Raw genomic sequence first — 27,714 nt, forward strand, 5'->3', positions numbered from 1 at the left:
TTTTTTTTTTCTGGGCATGTGTGTGTAACAGCATGTGTGTGTGTGCACGGATGTGAGCATGTTTGTTCTCTTTGTTTCAGCGACTCTCCCCATGAACACGATGTACATACAAATGAAGGGTTTGGATACACCCCGCTGCTCTCAGGGCTGTTGCTCGTGGGTACGCACGTGTGATTGTGTGTTTGTGTGATGAATATTAGTCTGTGAGGAGTGAGACAGGGAGACGGAAGGGGGAGTATTGATAACCAGGCTCAGGTGGTTAGAAAAACTGCATCTAATCCAAAAATTCTGCGTGCATATGTGTGTGTGTGTGTGTTTAAGACTGGGTATGATATATTGTTCTGTGAATGCTACTTGTCTAACACACAAACTGGTGCTCAGCAGGGCTTCAGTGCTGATATATTAATGAGAATCTGAGGTATTTCTCTGGCTGAAAGACCTCATCAGGACTTATAATAATGCCCATGATTGATTCCAATTTGAGCCTTTATGGAAAACAGAAACACAAAGATTGCTTGGAAACTTTTGCATCGAAGAAGAAATTATTAGGTTGCCTCCAAAAAAATTCAATGTGGGGTGAGATTGAGAAAAGGAAGCTGCGAGTGATCTTTGCTGGTGTGTCTGAAAGTGCCTGGGTGTCTTTGTTTGGCAGGAGAGGGAAAAATCAACATAATGAGCCCAAACTGCCTTTGTGTTTCACTCTCTCCTTTCTCCACCCCTGTTTTTTTTTCTCCCTCTCATAGCACAATTTTCAGACAGCTGCCTCTGTGCAGCCAAATTAACTGCTCCCCAGTTGCTTTTGGAAAGTGGGAATTAAGAAGAAAACATTTTGCCTCCAAGGTACATAGTGCTTTCAGTTACAAGTACAGACTGAACTTCACTTTAAAGCCTACTCATTGTAGGTTACAGTTGTTTTTCCACAACAATCCTCATCAGTCCCTTTGTGGCCATATCTGCTACACCTTATGCCACCAAATATCTAAAATAAGAGTCAGGAAGGAGGCTAATATTTAAAATCACTGGTCCTATCTAGTTGGTGCTCTTTCTAATTTTTTTTCCTCAAATATTGTATTAAAAATATGTTATCTATGTCTGCATATAAAGCAGACATAGATAACATATTAGATTATTAGAGAATGTTACTTGTTATTAAAATCAAAAGTGTATAAACTTTTAAGCAAAGTTCTTTAGAAGTGATTAATAGAAGCACAAAAGGAACCATACTGAAAGCTGGTTTCTCACTGGACCGCAACAAGTTTGGCAGCAAGTTTGTGATCAACATTTGTGAGTGAAAATGTCTGCAAAATGTATACAAATATTCAAAGGAGGTCCCAATTCCCTAGTTTGAGTTACAAAGGCTTACTGTTTGTCACATAAATTTTAATACGTAAAAAAAAAAAAAAAAGGGCAACAAATATTCTCTCAAAATAATTGTAAAGTTGTTGTGGGCATCTTGAACTTGTCTTGAAGTGCCAGAATTGTATTACTCCTCTGAGGGAGCTCTCCTTATGACAGAAAACAGGTATTATTAGAAACTGATCTAAATCCGCCTTAAATCTTCAATTTAAGTGTACTCCAGTAGATTAAATTATAAACATAAGGAGGGCTGTCAAAGTGGGTACAAAGCAGATTAGGTGGGTACGATGTAGGTGTAGGGGAATAAAAAAAATAATGTGTGCAGCCTAAAATACAGTTTTGCAAGCCGTGGTTGTCAAAAATTGGCCATGTAACGCTCACTGGTCACTTAGTTGCAAACATTCAGATTTCACTGAGACTGGGCCTGTTTTCTCACAATTCTAAGTCATAAACAAGTCTCCAACAATCTCAATCCAGTAAGATACTACCTAAAGCATCTCAGGCACCTACATCTGTAAATGATATTTACAATGTGATGTACTGGTTTCTTTTTTATTCCATGAATGTTTATGTACACTAAGAGTTTAAAAAAGGGGAATCAGATACAATTTCCTATCATTAAACACAATTTTTTAAATACACACACAGATGTAAATCCACACTTGCACAAACTGGGTGACACGAGAATCCATCATCAGGGCTCAGGATGACAGTTTTGTCAAATTGAGCCACAGGGGATAGAAGAATGGCACTGTGGAATTGAGCCCTCCCAATGGACACTGCTCTGACAGCAGTGAAGAAAGAGAAAAGGAGAGGAGAAAGGAGTGGGGGGAAACTGGGGTAAAGCAATTGGGGTAAAGAAAAGGTTGAGCTGCCATGGGTGCCCCGTCAAAACCAGAAGCTTTCCTGCTGCAGCCTGTTTACTAAGGCTGGCCTTGTGAAGGACAGAATAAAAGCATATTGCGGCTCTGGCAGCATGACCACATCACTCAGTATAACACACACACTTGCACACACACAGTGTGTGTGTGCACAAAAGACCACCTGAGTTCCTGCCAAATGCAGCATATGAACCTAAGGCCTGGTTAAAAGGCACACCACAACATTTTCTGCACTCGGTGACATGCATGTGTGGGCACAAACACACACATTTTCAACCATTTGGAGGGCAGCTGGTGGTGTCGTAAAATAAGCTGTCAGTACTTCTCAAACAAGAAAGAACAGAGGCAACCTGAGACCTTTTCACTAAACACCTGTACCACAGTGCCGGGGACAGAGCTCGCTGACATCCACTCATTTGACCGCAGCTTTGAGACCATCGAGACTACACTTCACTCGGGGACCAGAGTCTCATGTCAGCACTGAGAGAAAAAAGGCAAACAACAGATGTAAAAAAGAAACAGCAAAAGCAGGAGTGAATGAGCTCAAGAGAGTCTTTCAGATGCAGCCTCCTCCAATTATAGACCAAACACTGCCGCCACATTCGCTTTACTCTTTGCCTGGCTCCTGACAAACCCTGTCGTGATTCCTTCAACTGGCACTTGTGTTTCTTCCTGACACTCTCTAGGCTTTAATTAGGCTTGTAAATAATTATTGCAATTAAAGCCTACAATTAGGAGGACTGAAGCACTGCCATTAGTCTCACAGTAAATGTCATGAGCATTCGGCATAGGCACAGGGAGGAAACAGACAAATGCTGCGCCATTATAGAGGCAGACAGGCAGTGAGAGTGAAAAGAGACAGAATTGGGTGCAGGGGGTTTAGGGAGTGAGGGGAGGAGGGGTTGCATGAAGGCAGTTGACGTACTCACAGCTCTTAATTATAGAGCTGATTATTCCAGTAGGATGGCTCCTGGACGGTTCCTTTGGCTCATATTTATGAAGTGTGCTTGCACACAAATTTGTACAATATACACACACACAAAATCTTATCAAAGCACATAAAAAAGCCCACAGCAACACAATTCCAAGTTAGGGCTGAACCTGAGCTCCCCAAGATCAACTACATATTGCAATTTTTATTTCTAAGACCCCTTTATACTGCATGATGACCCCGCTACATTCTCTGGAACCTACACATAGTATTATTACGTGGCTGGATTGGGAAAGATTTGCAAAAAGCTCCTTTAGAGTAAAGCATCTCTGGGATGCAGAAAATTGCATCCCAGAGATTCTTTCCTACACCTTGACTAAGTTTTAAACACCCTCTCTGGTACAACTCTCTCTTCTACTGAGTCAGGATGCAGCTATGCGCTAAAAGATCATACCACACTTATTCGATACTACCGCCACAAATATCCCATCTGTGCTAGGTTGTTTCCATGGCCTCCGTGACGATCACAGTTGTAGTCTATACATGAGGTCAGCATGGTCAGACTTGCTTCAAATTCTTGACAACCAAACCACGCCTGTTCATGAGGACTCCATGTCATGGATCCACTTCTATTACACTCCCCCATCTGTGATCTAGGAGCCTGACACACTGCCCCCGTGATGATAAACCACCACATCCCTGCTAAGGACGTTTTGTGCATGTTCAGACCCACTGTGGACCTATCACACTCTTTCAAGCATGACGGATGCAAAACCGAAGACCTTGCCAAGACCCTGCAAATACCATGCACGTTCCAACATCCATTTCTTGTATTCAGAATTCCTATAGAGTTCATAATTTTTTGCCATTTATATGTGCAACAATCAAGTAAGCAATAACAAATTCTAGCAGACGCAACCAGAGGAGTCAGAATCTCTAAGGATCAGGTGTCCTTGTTATCTGCTATTATGTCAGAAGGCCAGTGAAAGATGCCAAAAGAAGGGCTGGGGCATCTATACCTATAGGGTTTAAGGTAGCACTAAAAGATAAGGAGACACAGGCGGTCAGCTAAAACAATCTTCTAGTCTAACTTTGTCTCAACCTAAGCTGATAAAAAAGAGGGACTGATCAGGCAAATGGGAGGTATGACGGAGGTCAGGCCGGGACGCTGGTGTGCAAAGGCTTCTATTAATTAACAGCTTGATGGGGGCTGACAGGACGTGTGCTGCTATCAAATAATGAGGTTAGGATTGGTCAATGGTTCCGGGGCACAAAACCTGATTACCACTAATCCTGGCTTAAGTCAATTACCAATGCCTGTTCAGGGGCTCATGCAAATGAGGTGCCTTTGTTGGGTGGGCTACCGCAGAGGGGGCAACCAGAGCTCAACATTCAGACATCTAAAACATTGGTAGAACAAAGCTAAAAAGCACAGAGACACAAATCAGTCATCGTTAGAAAGAGATAAGTGGCCATGCAGATGGATGATTAAAAAAAAAAAGATCAGTGTAGGGCTGTCTAACCTGATCTGTAGAGTGACTCATTCAGGTTTGATGAACAGACTGAGTCAACCCTTGAACTTCACATAACCCTGACCTCACAGTGCTGGGAGACAGCCCACACAAATAAGTGGCATATGTATCAGACTAAACACACAAAGTGTGTGCATCAACATAAAGGTATTTAAGCCATTTAATTGGTCTGTTAAGAGTGAGATAAAGCATATATATTTAGAAGGACAGGCAACTTTACCCTCAGCAGATGCAATACATAAAACAATCTCACCTAAAGAAAAGCACAAACATTCCTATTATTTAGGGGAAAGATCATATTGTTAAAATAACAAATATAAGATACCCATCTGAAAAGCAAATTTATGATCTCCTCTGACTCTGATAAACAAAACTTCAAACTAACAAAGTAGTGGAAAAACACTGAAAATAATTCACTTTGGACTTCAATCAGTATTTTATGTCTTTGTATGATTGATTTTCTGTTTTGCACTGGCATCAAAACATGAGTATATTGATGAGTAATTGTCCCTGTTTTATAACCTAATGCGGGCAAAGAATCCCCTGGGGTGAAGACATTAAACGATTGATGATCAAAGTTGTTTGATCACCATTTGAGTCCTAATTTTTATTAGGAACTCAAAGTCATCTCTAAAAATATTTTATAAGATGAAACTGCTTTCAGAAATATAATTATCATGAATAAATAAGTTTCCGCTCATGGGCAATGCTTTTGATGTAAATTTTGGAATTTGAGCCAAACGATTCACCAAACAAAGCTTCAGATTAGTGGAATTTAATAAGAAGAAGTGGGTAGATGGTAGCTCTTTTTATAATGAAAAGCTAAATGGCATCATCAATAACACTGGATGAGTGTATTGACAAAGGGATTTATCCTAATTTGTCCCGGTGTGAATATCAAGTAAGTCTGTGTGGAAATCAGCAAAGAATCTAAGCGTGAGCTTTCAGGCTGCAGCTCCAGGCGACTGTTCCAGCCGTACAGCACCTGGGTATGGAAGCAGCCATGCGACTGATTTGCTGGCCCTCGCCCCTACAGCTGCCAAACCAACCCCCCTGTTGTGCTTGCATCTCCGATAAAACATGATGGCCCATCTATCAAAGCCAGCGTTCACTGTCTGACGGATGGCAGGATGCCCCAAAGATGGTTTTCTGTTGTTAAGGTTTGTCAAAAAACAGACAGAGCTGAGCAAGCTGTGGCCACTGTTTCACTCTCATGATAAGTCCCAGTGAGGGTGGGAACGGGCGCAGATGTGTGGTCCATGTGCTGGCACATGGCTTCACAGTTTTCTCGTGCATGACAGAAAACATTTGCTTGGACCACTTCTCTCGTATAAACAGCCATTTAGACCAGTGGTTCCCAAAGTGGGGGGGGTTGGGACCTAACAGTAGGCTGTGTGATATCAAGGTTTTGTCAGTTGTACCATATAAAACTAACTTTAGTTTACTTCTGTTGACAGCCAAAGTCAGGTACCACAAAATAACCCTACAACATAAACAATGAAAATGTTCAACAATATATCAAAGAAAGACATCTTTAAACGCAGGGTGGAGAAAGTCATTTTACATTCCCATGTGTCAGTCATCAATATGAAAGCCTCTGTTAAACTGATTCTTATTTTGCCATCCAGACATATCCAGAATCACCTATTACATGAGTCCAAATGTGAAGGACTGAATCACATTTTTTTTTAAATCTCAACTTCTGTAATGTATATGATGTATATGCAATGTACACTGTGTTTCAGGTCTGTGTATTGTATATGAATTGAGTTTAACAGTGGGGAAATTAAGCCATATTACACCAACAACATGCCTGCCAAAAAAGAATTAATGTCAAAAAAAGGCTACACCAAGAGTTGTGGACACAGTCATAACTGGTATCGTTTGCATAGTGCAGCATGAGACAGTAGAACGTAACTGCTGGGTCACTGCAATACAAATTTCATCATTAAGACATGTATATGGCGTTTCAAAGTTGTTCCGTTCATGTCACTGGCTTTATAAGCATGACCAATAAATCTGTGGCAACCTGTAGTTGCTGGAAATCACCCTGTGTGTACTAGTATCAGATTTGAAAATGAGTAATGTCATTACATCATTTTCTTTCAGTCACATATCTCAATATCACGTATAAAGTGTGATGGGGGTATTACCATCATAATTTTTTAACTTACACATAAAAGTTGGCAGTGAGATAAAATGAAAAGTCAATTTGGAAAAAAAAAAAAAAAATCACACAAACTCTTTTTCTTGTTGATATGAACATGACTAGTTCCCATTGCTCTGGCTGTAGTGGGCTCTAGGATTGTATCATTTTAGTTAAATTCTCAGCAAATCTGAGCTTTTATAAGTCATTTAAGACTGTTGTGTTTGGTGTGACCATTTGGTGTGACCAATTTGCAAAACTTGCAAAACTGCTAACACAGCTGCTGGTCACTTTTTTCAGCAAGATTTCTAATGCACAGTGAAAGGCCAGACTCTAAGCAAGTGTTTATTCTCTTGCCACAACTCAGAAAGTTGATGTGTTTAACACACCTGAACCTTTTCTTATATTGATTTTGTATAATGTCATCAAATCTTAGCCTTAAGCTTTCCGCCAGTCTTATTAACTATTAAGGTAACTTCTTCCCAGCCTGGATGAAGGAATGACAAATAGAACATTCAAACGAAGGAGAAACAAGGAGGTAGCGCAGGTTCAGAAAGGGTCCATGGTAAGAAAGAAAGAAGTCAAGCATGGATTTCAAATTTCACAGCTGAGCACCCGGAAGAAGTTGGCAGACATGAAAAACAGAGACACTCTTTTCGTTTTTTATTACCTGTGAACTGTACTGTTGCTGTTCCACACACAGAGGTGGCTAAAGGAGGGAGGATGTCATCCAAAGACTGCAAGCTGACAGGATTGAATGTTTGCTAAAAAGCCAAGAGTGTAGTGAAGAGTGACAGCAGCACGTGGTTGAAGCCTTCTGCATGAGCCTGTCCATGAAAAACGAGTCAGTTTTACTGGCCGGAACAGTAACCCTCAGTTGGCCATGCTAGCAGGGATTTCACACTTATCCTTATAAAGAGCTCACAATTAGGGGGCCATTATTTCACTGGGAACTCTATTAAGTCAGCTGAGGTCTATTTTGTACTCTTGTGTGCCACAGCTATAAAACATTACAAAACCATTGAGCTTCACTAAGAAGTCAACATCTGCACCCATCTTGGCTTTTAATTCAGCCACATTCATTGTGTATTTGTGAGAATTTTCCCTTTTTTTAAAGAAAAAAAAAACATGTTTTCAACACTTTTTGAGGCAGAACTGAGGCCACACCACAGGTACCACTTCAAAGCGCTCTCGAATGTTAAATCTTGATTATTCCCCATGAATAATACATTATAGCCTGGTCTTTGTGTACTGGCATCTGACCAAAGCAACTGAAATAATGCAGTTGCTGATTCTCAGCAGCATGTGATGAGTGCTCGCCCTCATGCTTAGAGCCAAAGGCCATAACAGCACAATGCACCAAAGACGAAATAGAAAAAGTGTCAAATGTTGATTATCTAGGGCCCAGGCGTACATGATTAGTTTTACTATTTATCCCAGCACGCTGCATTAAAGAGGAAATGCTGTTTAAAGCTTTAACTGAGCCACAGAGTTCAACAAGTTTCATGCTTCTCCATTGACATAAACTCCCGACATTCTCCACAGCTCACAAAAGTACAAACAAATAGAGACTTTGTCACTGCTTTTTTTTTTACAAAGAAAAAAATCAATATCATTTGCATTCTTGGGCATACAGATACAAAAAAAATAAAAAAATAAAACTAAATAAGGGAGGGGTGAGAAATCAGCAAGGCCACTCCAAACACTTGTGCAGGTGCAATGCACTGAATTTGCATGAGCTGCCAAAAGCCCCAGTAAATAAGCTCTGCTCCAGCTGCCGTTCAAATATAAAAACTTTGACCAGCTGTTTGATTACAGTGCCTACTGGAATTGGTATGGCTCTGGCATACTGTATCACTGTTGTGTATCTGGCTTTATGTTTATTATAATCACTGAATAAAGAACAAATCCTCCGGCATTTGATCATGTGATACTTACAGATGCTATGAAGTACAGACCCGTGAGTGTTTTGCAACACCATCGGATGATGGTATTCAGCTTGAACGCTACAGCTTTTGATGCAATATTAAATGTGGTGAGGTATTTTTAAGAATGTAAGACATTTCAGAGGGCATTTCAAATGACTAAGAAAACAAAAACAAAACAACAAGAGAAAAAAACAAACAAACAAAAAACAAGGAAAACTTTGATGCCATGTCCAGGAGGCAGTTCAGCCCAATTTCCCAGAACGGCTACAACCTTTTTCTGTTCATCACTGCTTTTGTCAGTGGTGCTACTACCAAGTCATAAGCCAAAATTGAGGGTTTATTGATGCAAATATACTTACACTACATGACTCGCATGTGGTCTATCACAGTGGTTCTCAAGCTTTTTCCAAGTACCACATCAGATCTTAAAGTACCGTCGTTATGGCAGACAATAACAATAACAATTTTACAAGCTTTCAAACATGTTTTCACATTTGGCATAAACAAGCAAACTGGCTAAACCCCTAACCTTATCTCTGGTTCAAGGGTGCAGACTTGACTCTTCTTCTGCCCTATAACAAAAAATCTGAGGTAACTTGAATCTACTGTTTTGCATTTTCTGTTGTCAGCAGGTTCAGTAGAGACTTCGTTGGTGTTATTTTAGTATCATTCAAGAAATCTTCAGTCCAATTGGTGGTACTTGTAACAGTTTGAGAACCATGGCTCTAACATAAATCGTAAACAATATTTATACAAAATCACAAAGTACTTGGAGCTACTGTTCTGTTTTTTTTTTCTTTTTTAGCGTGCCAGCATAGGTGATACAATCAAAAATGTAAGGGCCCTAATTACAGGTTTGTACTCACTAGGGGGAATCCTGATGCAATCAGATCTGATCACCCAGGCTTCACTCAGAGGTGGTTTAAAACATATTTATCTCATGTTTGTTTAGATGTCTAAATACGAATGTGTTCTGCTCTATACTGAAGGAGCACCTACTGATGTACACAAGACCTACTATTTTGCGTGATTTTTTTTTTTTTTTGGCTTTAGCTTTGTTAATGAAAAAAGGTTGGTTCATATTATTCTAACAAAAACAGTAAACTATCTTGCCATACCACTAAGTGGCAAAAAATATTACATAAAAGGTGTATCAATTAAGAGAGGAAGAACATTCTCAGTTTGACTCAAGACTGACTCAAGATTCTCCCAGAACTCAATCTTTTTGAGAGTATTTAAAGTTTCATTTTGGGTAATAACCATTTCAGGATACAATCAAAGTTTAAGGGCAACAATCTCAAGAAAGAGACAGATATAGGAAAAAAAACAAGGGAAATGGCTCCATTGTTGTTTTAGTATTTAGTGCATAAATTGATAGTGAGCTTGTGCAATATAGGCTGCTGTGTCGTCACCTCTGTAAAGTTATGTGCCATTATTTGCATATACAGCAGATTATTGTAATCTGATCAAGTTTAGGAAAATCAAACTGAAAAAAAAAATCCAGACACATGTAGTTGCTGCTTTCCTGTGAGGAGATCCCCGAGGATGAAAGTTATGACCAAATGTGCACAAGGCCACTAAGACATTACACTGACAAAGCAACTCCTGCAAAACTGCAGCCAACACGCTGCAAAGCTTTCCACATATGGCGCCAATGCAGATATAGTGTATATACACACAGTCCTGAGCATAAATTTTGAGCTAAAAACCTACTTCTCTTATGCGTGTCAGAGCTGTCAGTAATGATACAGCACCCTGCAAAAGAAGGAACACACTCAAACACACAAATACTACTGGAGAAGAGAAAATAACTGAGCCGGGTCTTTTCATCAGTTCCACTGCGCTGCCTTCACGCTGAGCCGGTCTCAGCCCATCATTAATACTACCGCTTTTGTCATTACATTTACTAAACAAAGACCCAGTTTAACATGGCAGTAGGACAGCTCAGATATGAAATGGGAAGCTAATAAACATGCTCAAAGGGGAAATGAGTGATGATGTATGAGAATGCGAAGAAGTAACTAACGATAACAAGAGAAAGTCAAGAGTTCACTGAAGTGTAACCCGAGCAAATGTTGTTGAATTGGTGCTGTCTATATGTTTTGATTGGCACATAAGGCAAAAACATATATTGAAAGGCATCAAGAAAGCTAATTGAAACACTATTAGAACATTGAATGGGTGACTGATGCTTGCTTGTGTGTGTAATTGTCAAAGTTTAATTTTCTGTACCCATGTGATTGTGGGAGCCAGCGCATTATCACACTACCCCTTGCAAATAAATGTTAGGAGAGCATGTGTTTTGCATAACTGACTGTATGTTTATATATATGAAATCCTACAATTCTCACCGCACACACTGGCGGTGAGTGCCTCATGTTACAAATATCACATTCCCCTTCCCGATTTCTGTTTTCCAGCATATGCCTCCCCTCTGCTCACTCTGTCCTCTCTCTTTCCCCACTGTGCCAAACACAGAGCTTCTTTGTTATTCCGAGTCGGAAATGCAACTGGAGCCAAAACGCGCTCCGGTTCCTGTTTGATATCATCCCGTCTTTGTTCTCGCCATCTCCCAACACCATGTGCTTGGCCACAGACTACATCAGTCGGACACATGGGAACAAGCGGAGCTTAGACAAGATATATCTCGTGATAGGCTGCATGTGTGACTTGAGGTGGCATTTAAGCTCATGTTGAGCTAAAGGTCAAATAGATGTCTCCTACTGAGTGCAACATGGCTTGTTTAAGGTGGCTTTTGTGCAATGCACAGTGGATAGCATCAAGTATGTTTAATATGCAGACTTCAGCTTTAGGAGGAAGTTGTCCAGATCAAGCATATAAATGCTGAGGATTTTTTGTGGCCAAACAGAACCCCAAAACCAGTCAATCTGTTGGGCTCGACTTTCGAGCAGCATCAATGAACATTCAAGGCAACACCTCCAAAGAAGCTGCACACTTCTTTGTATGTGTGTGTCTGCCTGCTTCGATCCTCCACAACCCCTACAGAGAGATAGAGGAGTCGACAAACGGAATACTAATAATATTCACCAACATAGCTCCTCATTCAGATGACTAGCAGTTTTTGGCTTAACATCAAAAGCTTGTTTCATCTGTGAACTAAGCAAGAATGAAGGATTTGATAAACTTAGAAGGGGCGTTTTAGACCCAGAACTAACTCTTCTTAACTTGTGGAAGATGTTCAGTACCACGTTTCTGTCCTGTTCAAATTGGTCCAGTGTGCGATATTGGGCCCTCTCTAGCCTACCAAAAACAAAGGGAGCCAAAGGATTAAATCATTGAAAGGCCTAGCATTTCTTGAAGGAAAGCATATCTTTCATACTAGAGTTTTAGACTAAGATGATGAGAAATAATGGAGCTGTAGATTTTGGTCAAACCTTGAAAAGTATATTATGTGCAATCTCATGCGATACTGCGATATTGCGCATGGCCCGTTAGTGCTTTGAGTATGTGCTGTGAATTATTTTTGCTACTACTACACCAGATTTTAGCCCAGTATCGGTAAAATTCACTGAGTTATGATCATTTTTGAGAAGGATACTGTCAATTAACTGTAGCAGCCATGTTGAATTCTGTTATCTCCAAAAATTAATGAGTTGTAGATTTACAGCCAGTAATGACTTTCTGAATGTCAGAAAGTAATCATTGTATGTCCATCTACAACTTATTACATTTTGAAGTCATCCCTATTCAAGATGGCCACCAGAGCTAATCAACATTAGCCAGTTTCACAGATACTAAGCTAAATTGTGATGTGGAAATAGCTGAGAGTCATCCTTAACACATACGTAGTGTGCTTATTTTATTTTAGTATGTTTCATTGTATTGATTGCAGGTTTTTATTCTTAGTTTTTAATTTTTTCATGCTTTAACTGTATATTTTGTCTTGTGTGAGCCATATTTTATTGTCTGCTGTGTACAGTGCTTCGGTCCCCTTTGGATTTTTAAAGTGTTTTAAAAATAAAGTTAGATTAGATTGGTTTGCTACCTATTGTGCAACATCTTTGCTTAAAACCATAGCAATAACTGCTACAGTCAACACTGTCTGTTAGAAAATTATGTTATGAACCATTGGACTAGATTTTGATTGAACTTTCAGAAAGTAATCAGTGAATGTAAATCTACAACTGACTGTCATTTGGTGTCAACACATTCCAAGATGGGCGCCACAGCTAAATGACCTTTGTCAACACAAAGATTGCTATAAGTCACTCGAAATTACAGATAATGTGATAAAGTTTATGTGGTAGGAGCTGAGAGTCATTCTCACCTCACACATTGAGCACTAACACGTCTCGCAAGATGTAACTATGGCATCATGAATCAAAACTCTGTTATGAAAGGCAGCAGGTGATATGCATTCCTTTGAAAAATACTAGGCCTTTAACTTTACAGAGTGGTTGTCTTACAAAGGTAACAATTCTGTGATAATAAATTCACCTATTGCCATTTTCAGTGCATTTAAAGACAGTGGATCAACACTTTTAACTTAAATCAGCCAGTAGAGCTAGAACACTCTGGAGAGTAAAAGCAACTCTAAATCTGACTGGTTGACTAAAACGTTTACTGAACGCTCTCATCTGTTGTTTTGGTCCAGGGATTCTGAGACAGATGCCAAACACCCTAATTAGAAGAAATTCTGCACCAGATACAAAAAATCTGATTATTAAAAACTGTTCTGACACTCAGACAGAATACAAGCTCATGTTACCACATAATGTAAAAGATTATTAAAATAAAATGATCTTCTTTGCATACCCTGCAGGCCCTGACGGTTCACCACTAATAAATTTTTTAGAGATCTAAAATCTGAACTAATTTCACTGCTGGAGGGTTCTCTGAAGTAATTGCATTTGAAGAACTGAACTCTCGCTGAATGATCTGATGTGTTTATTTGACAGTTTTATTTTTCTCTCCACTGCCAGTACATGGCTGACTACAAGTGAGCAGCTTTTCATTTGTTTTGATTTCTGGAGTGAAATGAAACAAATCATACACACATCGCCAAATGTCGTAGTCACACTTTGAAGGCAACAACAACAACAACAAAAATAAAAGCAACTGTGGATTTCAAAAAATATGTTTCCTCTTCCTGAGTCTTTCACTGTGCAGTGGACACCTCTGTCTGAGTCAGTCCCCCACAAAGATTCCAGACCTGTAAGCTGTGAACGGCCAGTTGTTGACGGTGTTAAAAGAACAGATAAGGAGAGAGGATGGCAATTTATCACTTGACACTGACAGCCTCGCACGTCGTCTGTCTCTTGGGCTGCTGCTGTGCCGCCACGCTCCCCTGCAGCCGCTTCTCCTCCCGTCTCACTTCTCCTCCTCCTGTCATGTCTTTCTTTTTTTCCTCTCCAGCTACTTCTCCTTTCATTGGCCTGACCTCGGCTCTGTCCTTGTGTCCCCCTTCCACCTCTCGTAGGGTCGCGTCCCTCCTACCTGCACATCGATGGCTATCAGCTGCTCCTGACTCTCCCTGCGATGCTGTGTCACTTCATTAGGAGTGAGAAAGGATGACCTTGCACTCTTTTCTCCAAGTCGTGCACTCCTCCAGCTGTCCCTTTTTCTCTCATTACTCTTCCTCTCACCCTCTGCCTTCATCTCTCTCACTCTACCTAACCTTTTTCTTGTCTCTCCATTTCTTTCTTTGTCCCTGCCCTCATTGTTCTCCTTCATTATCAAACGCTGTCAGAGTACCCCCCCACCCCCACCCCCGCTGTGCCACCCGAGTTATTTATAGCTAATGGTAGCTTGTGGATTCGGTGATGCGCAGAGGTGAGCCATCTCGTGCACGTCCCCACACTTTTCCTTGACATTTAAACATCTACATACGCACGCACACAAAGACACATTAAAACCATCCATTCTCCTGTCAGGATTTCAGTATAATAAGGAACCACAGGTTTGAAAAACATGCACCATCCTACCTGTCTCTCAGACATGACGTAGAGAAAGTTACGGTCGAGGGAGAAGGCCATGTCTCTGAGGATGGGGCTGCCGTCCTTTATAACCGGGAGTGTCTCGTACTGGACGCCGCCATGAGGAGGCCCATCGACACGAATCTGAGAAAAGAACAGAAGAGAAACAGGTCAGGCGGAGCTATTTATAGCAGCAGAAATTGGAAAACAAGACAAGCAGTGATTGACAGGTGCAACAGACTGAGTCAAACTAGGTTTGTCATCATTATCATGTATCGTCTTGGAGATTCAAATCAGTGAAGACTGTGTAGAAATAAGGACAGAAAATTAAGAATTTTAAATTCTTTCAAACTTATTTGTAATGGGTAAAGATGAGTGCTAAAGTGCAATATTTCACTGTGTGAGGTAATTGTTAGTCATCTATGATTTCTTTTAGGTTCTTGGGTTACAAAACCTGTGAAGAATTAATTGCTGATGTTATTAAATCTTTGTGAAACCTTAGCTCTATTTTCCTTCCCCTGATGACTGATGACTTCCTTCTTTAAAGCTCTGAACTTGAGGCTACGACCACCTCACTCCAAAAACAGTTGAACGCCATTGTAATGAATTATGAGTCATACGACACTCCCAGACCTAAACGGGGCGATCTTTCCTCTTTGGCCAAATGTGAAACCAGGACAGAAAATCCAAACAGAAGCAGTGTGGGTTTCCTGATTGTGAGACATCTCTATGATGTCAGAAGTCACAGAGCCCTCCCCCATCAAACATCAAAGCTGATGGCTCTATCATCTGTCCATTCCCGTCTGCCGCCCTCCACCCAACCATTTATCTGTCTATTCAGGTAGTGACAGTCCCAAAGAGCATGCAGGCTTGCTAAAAAATAACTCAAGAGGGGGGAAAGTCAGGGTCATATGCCTGTCAAAAGAAGGTCTACTGGGAGGGTGAAGCGCTATATGAGCTAATGTGTGCGCACTCGAGACACCGTGTTTGTTTGGGAGACTATGAATGCGTGTCAAACTGCTGGATGGGTCAAGTAAAGGAACGGAGATGTAAGTTCACCGGAGTCCCTGGAGCTTTGCTGTCAGAGTGTGAGGGTTTGCATCGCAGTTAAGGAGCAGAGCTGAAAAGTGGTCTGACCTGCATCTGACCTGGGGGGGGGTTAGGGTTAGGGACAACAGGACATATGTGGAACCCATATGTGGGAGGCAGGACTCAGGGGCTGTGCCAGTATTCATCTGGTTACTGACACTGCAGCGTGGAGGGAGACCTCAGCAAATATGCTCGCCCATAAAGCACGTCAGCAAACGGCCCGACCAGCGCTGCTCTCTTCACTGCCATGTGTGTCACGGTCCTTCATACGGTGATATGTGTCCAAGAACGCCGCTGCAGGGGATCACAAGATAACCCGACCTTTCCGCTGCGTGCTTGCAGTTCATCTGAATCAGATCGCTATCACACTTTCTCTCACCACTGTCCAGGAGCCTCTTAATTCTCTCTCTTGCACACACACACAACTGTCTCTTGGAATGTTTCAGAAACAAAGCCAATACTCTCCAGGCCTTTGTATACAACTTGGTTACAAAAAGCACAAACCTATCAGATTTAAATATTATCTGTTAATCAGAAGTACAGGCTTCGCTTCTTTGGACTTATTTATTTTTTCCTGTCAGCATCTTAGGCTTATGGCTCACACAAAAGAAAATAGAATGGACTTCACTGACACTGAAACATTCTCACCCTCCCACTACATGCACACAAACACACCCACATCCAGCTGCTTTTCACATTAAATCCACTATTTTTCCAGAGTAGCAGTAAATTCTGCAATCGTGTTACATTTGCACATATTTAAATGTAAACACACACCCACAACATTGTTTGAAAATGGAAAAATGTCAGCAGGGTTGTCCTTTTGGGACATGCTACTCTATGTGGACAATGAAAAAAAATAAGCATCCATAATTTATCCATTCATCCATCCATCCTTTTCTAAAAACCAGTCCAAGGAAGCAACAGTTTAAGCAGAGATTCGTAGACCTCCCTTTTCCCAGTTATCATCTCCAGCTTATCTAGAATTACTTGGTTCCAAGGGCAAATGTGAGATATATTCTCTTCAGCAAGTCCTGGGTCTGCTCCAAGGTCTTCTTCCAGCAGGACATGTCTGAAACACATCCACTGGAAGGCACCCTGAACACTTCTTTACCAGATGTATAAACCACCTCAACTGTTTCCTTTTGACGTGGAGAAGCAGCCTCTCTACTTTAAGCTCCTCTTGAATAGCTAAACTCCTCACCCTAAGGATGAGTCCAGCCATTCTGCAGTGGAAGCTAATTTCAGCTGCTGGTGTTCATACTCTCATTCTTTTGGTCAGTACTAATTGCTCATGACTGTTTGTGAAAGTTGGAACATCAACTGGTAAACTGAGAACTTCGCCATTTGCCTACAGCATCAACATCAACTTGTCAGTTTCCTGCTCTAGTCTACCACTGGCTGCTTCTTACTTGGCTGCAAACCAGTCCAGTGTCTGCTAGAGGTCCTGGCTCATTGATGCCAAAGGGACCACATCATCTTCAAAGGTACAATGACACAACCTGAAGCCGCCCCCCCCCCAGGACACCCTCCACCTCTTGGTTACCCATAAAAGTTCTATCTATAAAGGTTCTGAACAGAAATCAGTGAAATTGGTTCAAAAATGGCAAAAATGAAAAACTGCCAGTAAGTAAATGGAGAAAAAAAAGTGGTGCTTAGTGTGCCAAAAATAAATCTGTCAAAACCTACTTTTTATATTTTCACACTTCTATTTTACCAGTTTGCAATTTCTACAATCTGAGTAAGCAACTCTGAAACTCAAAGCATCCTTTTCCCTCAGAATTGCTTCACTTCAACATTTAGTGTGCTCTTACTGGGACTAAAACCTGCCCCATCTTTGCCTCATTTGACCCTGCATTATTTATCAGACAGGAGAAGGCTGCAAACAGGTAAGGTTCATACCCTCAGGCCTCTCTAACAATATCACTCCCCTCTATTAAAGGAGAAGCAAAGCAGTGAAACAAGCCCTGGTGCCCCAGAGACCTGTACTTTGGTTTGGCCTGGTCTGACATGGTCCCCCATTTCAACACCGCAGCTGTTATCCAGCTTCTCTCCACCAAAAGCATCGGAGGGCAGCAACAGAACAAAGTAGAAAAAAGAGAGGAAAAAAAAGGCAAAAATGGATTAGAGTCTTGGAAAAACTGTCTACATGTACTCAAGGTCCACCACGGCTTGTACTTAATATTTACAAAGAAAAAGAAAGCAGTATCATTTTGAATTATAGATATTTAACAAAACACACAAAACCCACAGTAGGCAGCTGGTGTTTAGATTCACACTTCATGTGGGATTTGATATCTATCATGTACAAACATAAATCCAAACAAAGATACACCAAGTGATGCAGAAAGATGCCTGGATAGCTGAGCGCAGAAATGAGTGTCCTCAGGCAGCAAAGAGTGGGAGGCAAATCCTGGAGCTCACTCAAGGTTTCTATGTTTAGCTCTCAAAATCCAAACCAGTTTCCTATAATTTAGCATTTTTTTTCTGACTGCTGCACTGTTGTGTAATATAAAAAGATGAACATTTCAAATGTTGTTTGCAAACTTGTGAGACCAAGTCATTTGTGCCATGGACTCATTTGTTTTGTGGCACGACAAGAATGTCCTCATCTCTTCTGTGTTTGTTTTCAGCTAACTTTGTGCAATGAGATCAACCATTTATTGTTATATTTTTAAATGTTTCAAAACCTCTCTACATTCCAATGGTCATGATGTATAAATTATGACTAAAAACAAGGATGGATTGTTTTATTTTTTTGTTTTTTTGAGCTCAAAGTTTATTCAAATGCTCACTTTGTGCAAATTCTGGGAGTTCATGGGACATCATTGGAAGTGCATGAGGCTGTGTTTAGACCACTACAACCTCCACGACTTTGTAGTTACAGCATAAACTTTGTTGAGCTGCTTTTCAGTGTGATGGCAAAGTCTTTATCCACACAAAAGAGTTAGATTATTAAGACTTTGAAGCACTTTCACTTTGGTTCTCAGAACACATGGTGCACTCAGTGGCCTTGTTCTGCATCCCTCCTACTCACCAAAGACGGAAGGATGGGCCAAGTCTAAAAACTGTGACACAAGTAGTCATCCAAAGCAGTCACTTAGTTTGTATTTTAAACTAATTTTGCAAATGGGAAGATTGAGCAGCAACTTTAGCTTTAGATGTCTGAGCTTTTGTGCACAAGATGCTGCATATTTTACCAGAATTTTTCTGTGACACAAAGCGATGTGTACAGTTTAGTGATGAAAGATGTGTCTCCTGTCATGGAGCCAGATCATTGGGCTCAAGACAAAAAGTCAACTCTTTGGTCTTAAAAACAGCTTTTCACTTTGGAACCTTTGTTAGATTTCCAAGATTGACAAAAATCTGCAAAGTCTTGACATCTATTTACTATGTTTTTATTTATGCATCTGTATGTAGTGAAAATCTAACTTTGTTTTTGAGGAATATTCCAACTTGCACTTCTGAATACAGGGACTAGTTAGTTGGGTGGTGGATCCTACAAAATGCATCTAGCTTAACAAGAAATAAAAGTCTGCCAGAGCTTACGTTAAACACTTTTTTATTGTTGTTGAACAGAATTTGAGGTTGGTGTTTTTTTATAAATAAATGACAATTTATTTCCAAATTTTCCCAAGACGCCACATCTTGCCAGATAAATGAAAACTCATTTTCAGTTTCTTGCATGTTTTACATTGTGGTACCTAGTCCTAAGCAGTCAGGAGCTTGGGGTAGGGGTGGGGTTTGGTTAGCAGGAAGTCATGGCAAAGGCATCAGAGACCCCCTCGTGTGGCTTCAAGGGAACATGCCAGTGGGGTGCTTTTGATCAGACCATGTAAGAACCCTGGAAAAACGTTTGAAGATTGACCAAACTCCACTTCAGATTGCCCTTCTCCCTCTTCCTCTCTCCCTCTCTCCCAATCTGCCTTGGTCTCACTGGTTTTGAACACCGTGCCAGACAGTGGCTCACCAACTGTGAGAGTCTGTGAGAAGCAATTTGCTCGAGTGAAAAGGGCTGAACAAAATCCTGGGTAAAAGTGCATCAAATGTGTGTTTTTGCTGTGCTTTTTGGACACTGCTCCTCTAGAACAGAAGGGAAAGTAAAAGCAAAAACTGTGTTTTTTTTTCTTCTAAAGGCCAGTGTTAAGCAGCATCTAGCATACGGTGACTGCAGCAGATTTGCCCACCAAGACGATGTGACCACAATCACACCACAAAACTGCTGCAGAACCAACAAGTCGAAAACTTAGTGTCCAAACTCCGTTTAGAAATTAAAGCTGGACCCAAACTGCATCAACAGTACCTAGAGGAATTACATCAGGTACTGTTTTCTTTTCTTTCTCAATGGCTTCTGTTACCTGGGAGCTGTTTCCTTCTCAAATTTATTTAGAAATCCTATTTTTAACCCTCAGCTCTGAGGGAGTTTAGTTTTTCTGAAACAGGACATGCTGATGTACAGGTGGTTGCCAAGACAAATACAGATCAGCCTGAGGAAGACTGTTTTTTTGTCATAATATTTCAGCTGGCAGAGAAGACTGTAAACTTACATACGGGAGCCTTTACCAAACCACACAGTGAGAAACAGTCCACACTTAGACCTTGTGTGTCAGGATCAGAATATATTAAATTTCAGATAGCCCGCCCACACCTTGGACCAGAATAGCATAATGGGAGTTGATTTTTAGGAAAATAATGACCCATTGGTAAAATTTCTCAGCTGTACTTAGTGTGAGATGGTGAAAAGAAAGTGAGAAGTAAAAGTTGAACTTCTTAAATCGCAAATCTGACAGCTATCTCTCCTGCATCTCCACTAATCCACTTCAGCAGTCCTGAGACTTGGAGTGACGGGCACTGCCTTTATCTGCTTGATCCCACACACTGGATTAAATTCTGCAAAGGGACACCACCACCACCACCACACACACGTTCCCGCTCTGTTTCAATGCACTGTCCCCTCCCAGAGACATTACAGAGGAAGCTCTACTCAGGAAAGAGGGAGCTTTGTTGGGGTTTTACCGAATGAAAAAACACAGGTCAGAGAGCTCTGACAGCGTCCGTGATAAACCTTATCCAATCAAATCCAATTCATCTGATAGAACCAATCTCAGCATCAGTAAATGGCCTTGAAGTTGATCCTGGGATTGCTCAGTAGCTCGGACCAAATAGGCTAAGTGTCAAGACTGACAGCAATTTAAGAGCCAGTGAAGCTTGTCAGGAGGCATCTATAATTTCAAAGGTTTTTGGGACAGCCACGCTCCCCGGTCACAAGACATTTTCCTCAATTGTGTAATTTACTTTTAACCCCTCAAAACTCAATTTTCACTCACGCGGATGAGAAAAGGCAGGGTGACGCCAGCGTGTTTTGGTGGAAATGTGTGGACCCCAGAGAACACCAATATAAAAACTGAGCAATTCATCAGAACTCCAGGAAGATATGAGAAGCCACCATAAACAACACGTGCCCTGCTTTATTTAAACCTTCATCTCTCGCTGCGAAGCCCCATGCATGAATAACAGCATTTGTTTATGGAATAACCTCGAGTGTGGATAAATGGGAGTGTGAAAGAATGGTGGCAGTGGGGTGTGAGGTGCACTGACAGACCCTTCTTCTATCCCCCTGGATATGGATGCATAATGGAACAAGTCACCCCCTTTAGGTATTGGAGATGCATCAGTGTGAGTCACAATGAAGAAAAAAAGTCATCACTTGCACAACAGAAATCTAATGTGGGAGGAGACACAAATGCATCCTTATTTCTTTTTTCAGTTTGAACTAAATAAACAAGAACACAACCTTTTGTGTGTGCCTGTTTGTTTGACTGCAGCATTAGTAACATATCTGATAAATTTCTGGACAGATTTTATTGAAACTCTCATAAAGTTATCAGTCGATGTACTTCTCCAACTGATTAGCTTTTGGAGGCAACCCAAGTCAATATGCCATTCACAGGTAAGAAACCTTATGAAACACAAAAACTGCTATTACGCAACCAGTTTTACAGATATTGATTGGAAATTTGCTTTCATATTAGCTGTGATTGATTGTCAACACATACTCTGAACACTAACTGATCATGTGAGATCTGTCTTTAAAACCTTGTCATTAAATATTGGAGTAACCTGTGTCTTTCTGTTAACAAAATATGTCACAGACCACTGTATGGTTTAGATTGAAAATTTTTAGACAATAATCGGTGGGTCTACAGCTACAACCGATTAACTGTTGGAGTCTACCCAATTCAAAATGGCTGTCACAGACCTGAGGAAACACAAAACAATGGCTTTAACTGACTTGATTTCAAAGATATTTAGCTAAAATTTGGTATGTTAGTAGTTGAGCATCAACCCAAATGCATACTTCAAGTGCTACACATTACAAGATATTTTTGCTTAAAACTTTGGCATTAAGTGTTGGCATCAAACCTGTCTGTTGTAGCAAAATATCTTATGAACCACTGAATGGATTTAAATAAAACTTGCAGACAGTAATTAGTGGATTAGTGGATGTACATTGACAATTGAATAACTTTTGGAGTCACCCCACTTTCAAGATGGCTATCACAACTAATCATCGCTAGCTAACACAAAAATCCCCATAACTCAGATAACTGTACAGATATTGAGCTAATTTTAGTGTGGTAGTCATCCTCTACACATTCTTTGAGCGATAACAAATCTAGCTAGATCTCAAATAGAGCATGAGATCGCATCATTTACAAGGTTGAACCAAAATGGCTTTAACTATGTCTTTTCTCATTATAAGATGATTTTACTTTGAAACTCAGGCATGAAATACAATGGGCGATATGCAGTCCTTCAAGGAATGTTAGGCCTTTGATTATAAATGAGAACTCTAACACCAGACAGAAGAAAATCAGCTGTTTGTATTCAACAACTGGCAGGTGACTGAATACCAACAAGGCTCATGTGTCTGTCCGGGAAACCTAGTTTGAAATGTAGCAGACTGCTGGTGTATTCCTTTCAGGTGGAATAGGAACAAGCTATCCTGCCTCCTGTGTTTGTGTATGTGTGTGTGTGTCTCTATTTCCTTTTTTTTCCCTCCTCACACTGGGTGAAAATACGGAGCCTCTCTCCGCCTCAATAACATATCTAATCCATCACCGGTGTCAGGCTGAAGAATTCTGGTGTCGGTAGCGAGCGGCATGTAGAAATGTGCTGTGCAGAAGAGTGTGAGGTAGCTCCCACCAGCACTGCATGCTGTCTCTTTTGTTCCTGTTGTACAATATAGGCTTCCATACGACTCCCGTTTGCCTGTTTGCCAGAGTGCACCATGTGTCAATTCCCCTCGGATGGACTAAGGCTGGAGAGGCCAGGCTTTTGTGACAGAAGGGGAGGACCATGGGTGAAGACAGGAAAAGGGCGATGAGGAGGGAGGAAAAGCAAACGAACAGGTAATGAAGTTTAGAGGAAAGGTAGGAGAAAAGAAAAAACAGGATATATTCTCTAGGGATGCAGGCAGGAACAGGGGTAAATTACAGGAAGAGGAACAGGCATTAAAGAAGGAGATGGCACTATATCTGCCTAAAACGACCCGAGCCCCTAATCAATACAACAGCCAATTGCTTCATATTTTTGGCTGGGCACCATAAACTTTATTGATTTCTTCCTCTGCGTCGTGAACAAAGCAGTTAACCCTTTCCTCTACAATATTTTTTCTTATCTGTTCAGACATTAGTGCGGGATCTTGCGCAAAACAAATCACACATGATGATGTTTCAAGTGGCCGGTTCTTCACCGCCATTGATTCCCTGTGAATATCGGAAGCAACAACATCCTGTCAAATTGATCGCCGGCGAGTCTCAACAATGAATCTTGCAAAGGCCATTTCTGTAATAGCTAGAGAGCATCCATCTTTCATTCACTTCCATTTAAGGGCTGCTATATTTCCAGCTCTCTGGGTCGTGTAACTTACAACCCCCCTCCCCCCCAAACATGGCTGTTTCAGCACTTTTCCTGTGTTTGCCCTCGTTTCCACAGAGAAACCAGAGACCGCGGCGCGCATTAGGGGTCTGCGGCAGGATGAGATCAGGCCACGACTCTGATCAGCCCAAACACATATTAAGCACAGCAGCACAATGCAAGGTCTATATTTAGCTCTGTATTAAAACAGAGACCAGCATGGCGCTGATGGACACGGGCCAGGAAGGTTCTGAGGGAGCAGAAATGCAGGGATGTGGTGGGAGGGATTTTCTGCTTAGCCCTTAAGAAATAAAGGGTACAAAAAAGCCAGACAAAAACAATAAAAACAGTTGAAAACAAAGAGTTTGTACACAAAACTAAATAGCTGATGACACTTTTTTTTTTTTCGTTGATTTGCTGACTCAGGTAGAGAGAAGATTAAACAATAGTGAAACTAGAACATTATGAGGAAATTTTGAAGAATGTCAGTGCAGATACTGCACCAAACTCCAACACACATCAGCTTCCTTCAAGAATTTGGGACATAATTTTGTAATAATCTAAGCTGACAAAAAGCTGACATTTTGATGAATAAACTGTACAAGAAGTGCAAAGGGAACCACGATCAGAAAGAACACGACAAATTAAGCCTCAAACAAACAGCCCTTGTGCAAAGACCGCAACTGCTTTAGAATCAAGTCCTGAACTGCGAACAACAGAAGTGTCTGATAGTTACACAGATCAATGTCTTTGTGATTACAGTGTTTTGTGAAGGAGATACCACAAGTTAAAAAAAAACTTCACTTTTAGTTTCCTAGAGAATATTCAAAACTGAAAAAAATGCAAGTCAATGAGGGTTTGGACGAACACACTGCATTCTGGTAGAATTCGAACCTTAAAGCAGTGAGAGACACACTGGGTGAATGAAGACAAAAATACCTATGCTTTGATGGATAAACTGTCAAAAAAGGGTAATGTATGTGGAAATAAGACCAAAAAATTCTTATCAGAAAGTTTCGACAGCTCAAAAGTCCAATTTTCTGTAACCTGTTTAAACTTTAAAGGATGTTTCTATTTCGAAGTATTCCTGAGCTATAGCGCTCCAAAGAGCGATAGTTTTTCTCATTCATTTCACCAAAATCCAGTTATGTATTTGGAATGGTTTTTTTTGCTTTCTTTTTTTCCAATTTTCATTCATGCCATACAGTGTGCTGCTGCAAAAGTCATAGCAAACTATTCCTGATCGAGCCCTACACTGCAGTGTATTTTTTGATGGCTTTTTCAAAAGCTCCAAAAGGAATAGTGAAACAAAAGCTGTGACAGAAACAAACAAACAAAAAAGGGTGAATGGAATTAATGGTGGTTCAATGCCTATGCATTGCCATCCTTAATGAATAACGGTTCATTCAATGAGGAGGAATGAAAAGTTGAAGCATGAGGGGAGCAAAGAATTGAGCCTGATGCGCCCAACAAAAACAAATCTGCGCTCACGCTACAGCTATGCACGTTCGAATTATGAACTGTAATAAACAGACGGCATTCTATGAACATAAAACACATGTTCACACAATCGTACACCAGCGCACACACACCTACACTGTCTCTTACACTTGTAGTTAACAATCCTGTGTAATGAGAACAAATACGACACCTCCTCACAAAAGCCTGACTTCTGATAAGGGAACCTTGTCTCCAGGGAAAATTATGCTTCAAAGGTGGCACTCTGACTGCTATGATGTACGAGCACAGGGAAGGAATGGAAAAAAAACGCTCGGCTCATTTCATGTGGGTAAATAAGCACAGAAGAAAACAATCACAATACACGCAGAACACACAGCCTCTGATGGTGAGACAAAAGTTAGCATAGGAAAGTCAAACAGCCTGAGCCAGAAGAAAATATCACCCCCTCCGCTTTCTTCCCCTTGGTACGCTTCAAAGTAGATCACAAAGCTGTGCGAATCAAAAAAGTAGCTCAGAAAAAGGTTCAGGTGAGGGGCAAATTAGTTGAAATTGTTTCAATTCCTCCCACCGGATTTGGGAGATTTAAATGTGGGACAGGGTTGGCAGGGAGCAATGAGATGCTAGGAAATTATAGCCAGCAGGGTCTGCACAATAAACTGAGTAAAAAAACCAAAACAGATTTCAATCAAGCCAACCTTTTACTTCAGTAATGTGTATGAACATCAATAACCATCCCCCGATAAGTTTCAGGCTATGGTTGATATTTCTGCAATTTGAAGTATTGGAAGGTGGGCAATGTTTGTTTTGTTTGTTTGTTTGTTTGTTTTTTGTTTTTTTATGATCGTGATATATATTTGTAAAGTTTGAGAACACAATTAAGTCTTCAGAAATGTCAAAGTTTGTTTCAGTTCTTCTGCAGAAGCTCAGGACAACTAAGAAAGACTCAGCAATGTTCTTTTCAAGAGACAGATGATTGGCTGCAGTGATGCCTGAAGGAAACAGCCAAAGCAAGAAGCAGTTTCTTTCCTAAAAGAGGACCATCACTGATCAGAAGAAGGGACCATATTTACGTGCTGGAAATATAATTCTAAACCTAACATTCCATAAGATGTTTTTTTTTTCTACAAGCCATTCAAGAACTGCAAGTTAAAGATGCAAGTTTATATCCATGAAAGCAACACTTCAATGACCGTATCGACCTATTCATCTGCAACAACACAAAGTTTTTTTTAGACTTCTGTTTTTCTATAGTACCTGTTTTGAGTATAACCAATCAGAGCCAGTTCTGCAGGCCCAGCATTTTCTTTCAGTGCCACACAGAAGCACCTACTCCACAATAAGTACTTTCTTCCCCACCATGAAAATGGCCTTGAAAGAAGTCCTGCTGGGAGGAAAAAAAAACCCAAACCTTTTTAATATGAACATGTGGGCGACATATAATGGATAGGCATGCGGCCTGTAATGAGACGTGAGTGTGAAGGTGCCGAGAGAGAGCAGAAGAATAGGAAGAGCAGAGGTGCTTCCATCAAAGAGATGAATACAGAAAGAAGAAACAGGATATTGTGGAAGCAGAGATCTGCTTGATCTATATTTGTGTTTATTTTTGCGCCACCCTTCATCAGCCAGTAAGTCATTAGTGGGGTATTTTTGCACCCAGAAACCAATTAGTCAAACATTTCCTAATAAAATGTTGCCATTAAAAAGCTGGTCAGTCTCAGTTGAATGCCTGTTTTTGTACAATCCCAATTCCAAAAGAATTGAAATGTTATGAAGATGTGAATAAAAACAGAATGTGGTGATTTGCAAATCACATAAACCCACATTTTATTCACATTGGAACAAACTAAAAAAAATTGTACCGTTCTTTGGGACAAAAATAAGGTGAATTCGAACTTTATGGACATCGCTGCATGAGCTTAGGAACACTTCCGCAAATCATTGTCTGTAAACACAGTTCACCATGCTGTCTACAAATACTCTGGGCCAAAGCTCTTTTAAAATAGTCTGTTAACAGAGCACAGCTCAAAAGCCTGTCTCTCTGATGGTATGGGGGTGCATTGAAGGTACCATTAATGCTCCCATCCAGATGATGTCTTTTCAAGACAATGTTAAACCATACACTGCATCCATTACAACAGTAGGGCTTCGTACTGGAAGAGTGCAGGTTGAACAGTCAGAGTCCTACATCAGACAAGAATGGGGCAACATTCCCCTCCAAAAACTACAGACTGTTGTTAAGAGAAGAGGGGACATTTTACATTGGTACATCTGCCCCACTCCCAACATTTTTAAGGTATATTTTTGCCATTAAAATTCAAAATTACCTTGTTTTTTTCCCCTAAAAATGGTACAATTTCATTTTGTTTCAACATTTGATATGTTTACTATTTTCCACAGTAAAAAAAGGGCTTTTTGACATTTGCAAATCATTGCATCCTTTTTTATTTACATTTTAGACAACATATCAACTCTTTTACAATTGGGGGTTGTATCATTCCCACAACTATTCACAAAACGTGTGCCACATTATGTGA

The 27,714-nt window shown here is 40.6% G+C and overlaps 1 protein-coding gene across 3 annotated transcripts in view; it reads right to left on the reverse strand.

Annotated features, from left to right (window-relative positions):
- Positions 1 to 27,714, reverse strand: part of plxna2 (plexin A2) — a 226,970-nt gene that overhangs the window by 122,565 nt on the left and 76,691 nt on the right. For all 3 annotated transcript variants that reach the window (XM_017419193.3, XM_017419192.3, XM_037976969.1), the window contains one exon: positions 14,720 to 14,854. In XM_017419193.3, coding sequence (XP_017274682.1) covers positions 14,720 to 14,854 — 135 coding nt within the window. The remainder of the gene's footprint in view (positions 1 to 14,719; positions 14,855 to 27,714) is intronic.

The sequence above is a fragment of the Kryptolebias marmoratus genome, linkage group LG8, assembly GCF_001649575.2.
Source record: "Kryptolebias marmoratus isolate JLee-2015 linkage group LG8, ASM164957v2, whole genome shotgun sequence".
NCBI classification, from domain to species: Eukaryota; Metazoa; Chordata; class Actinopteri; order Cyprinodontiformes; family Rivulidae; genus Kryptolebias; species Kryptolebias marmoratus.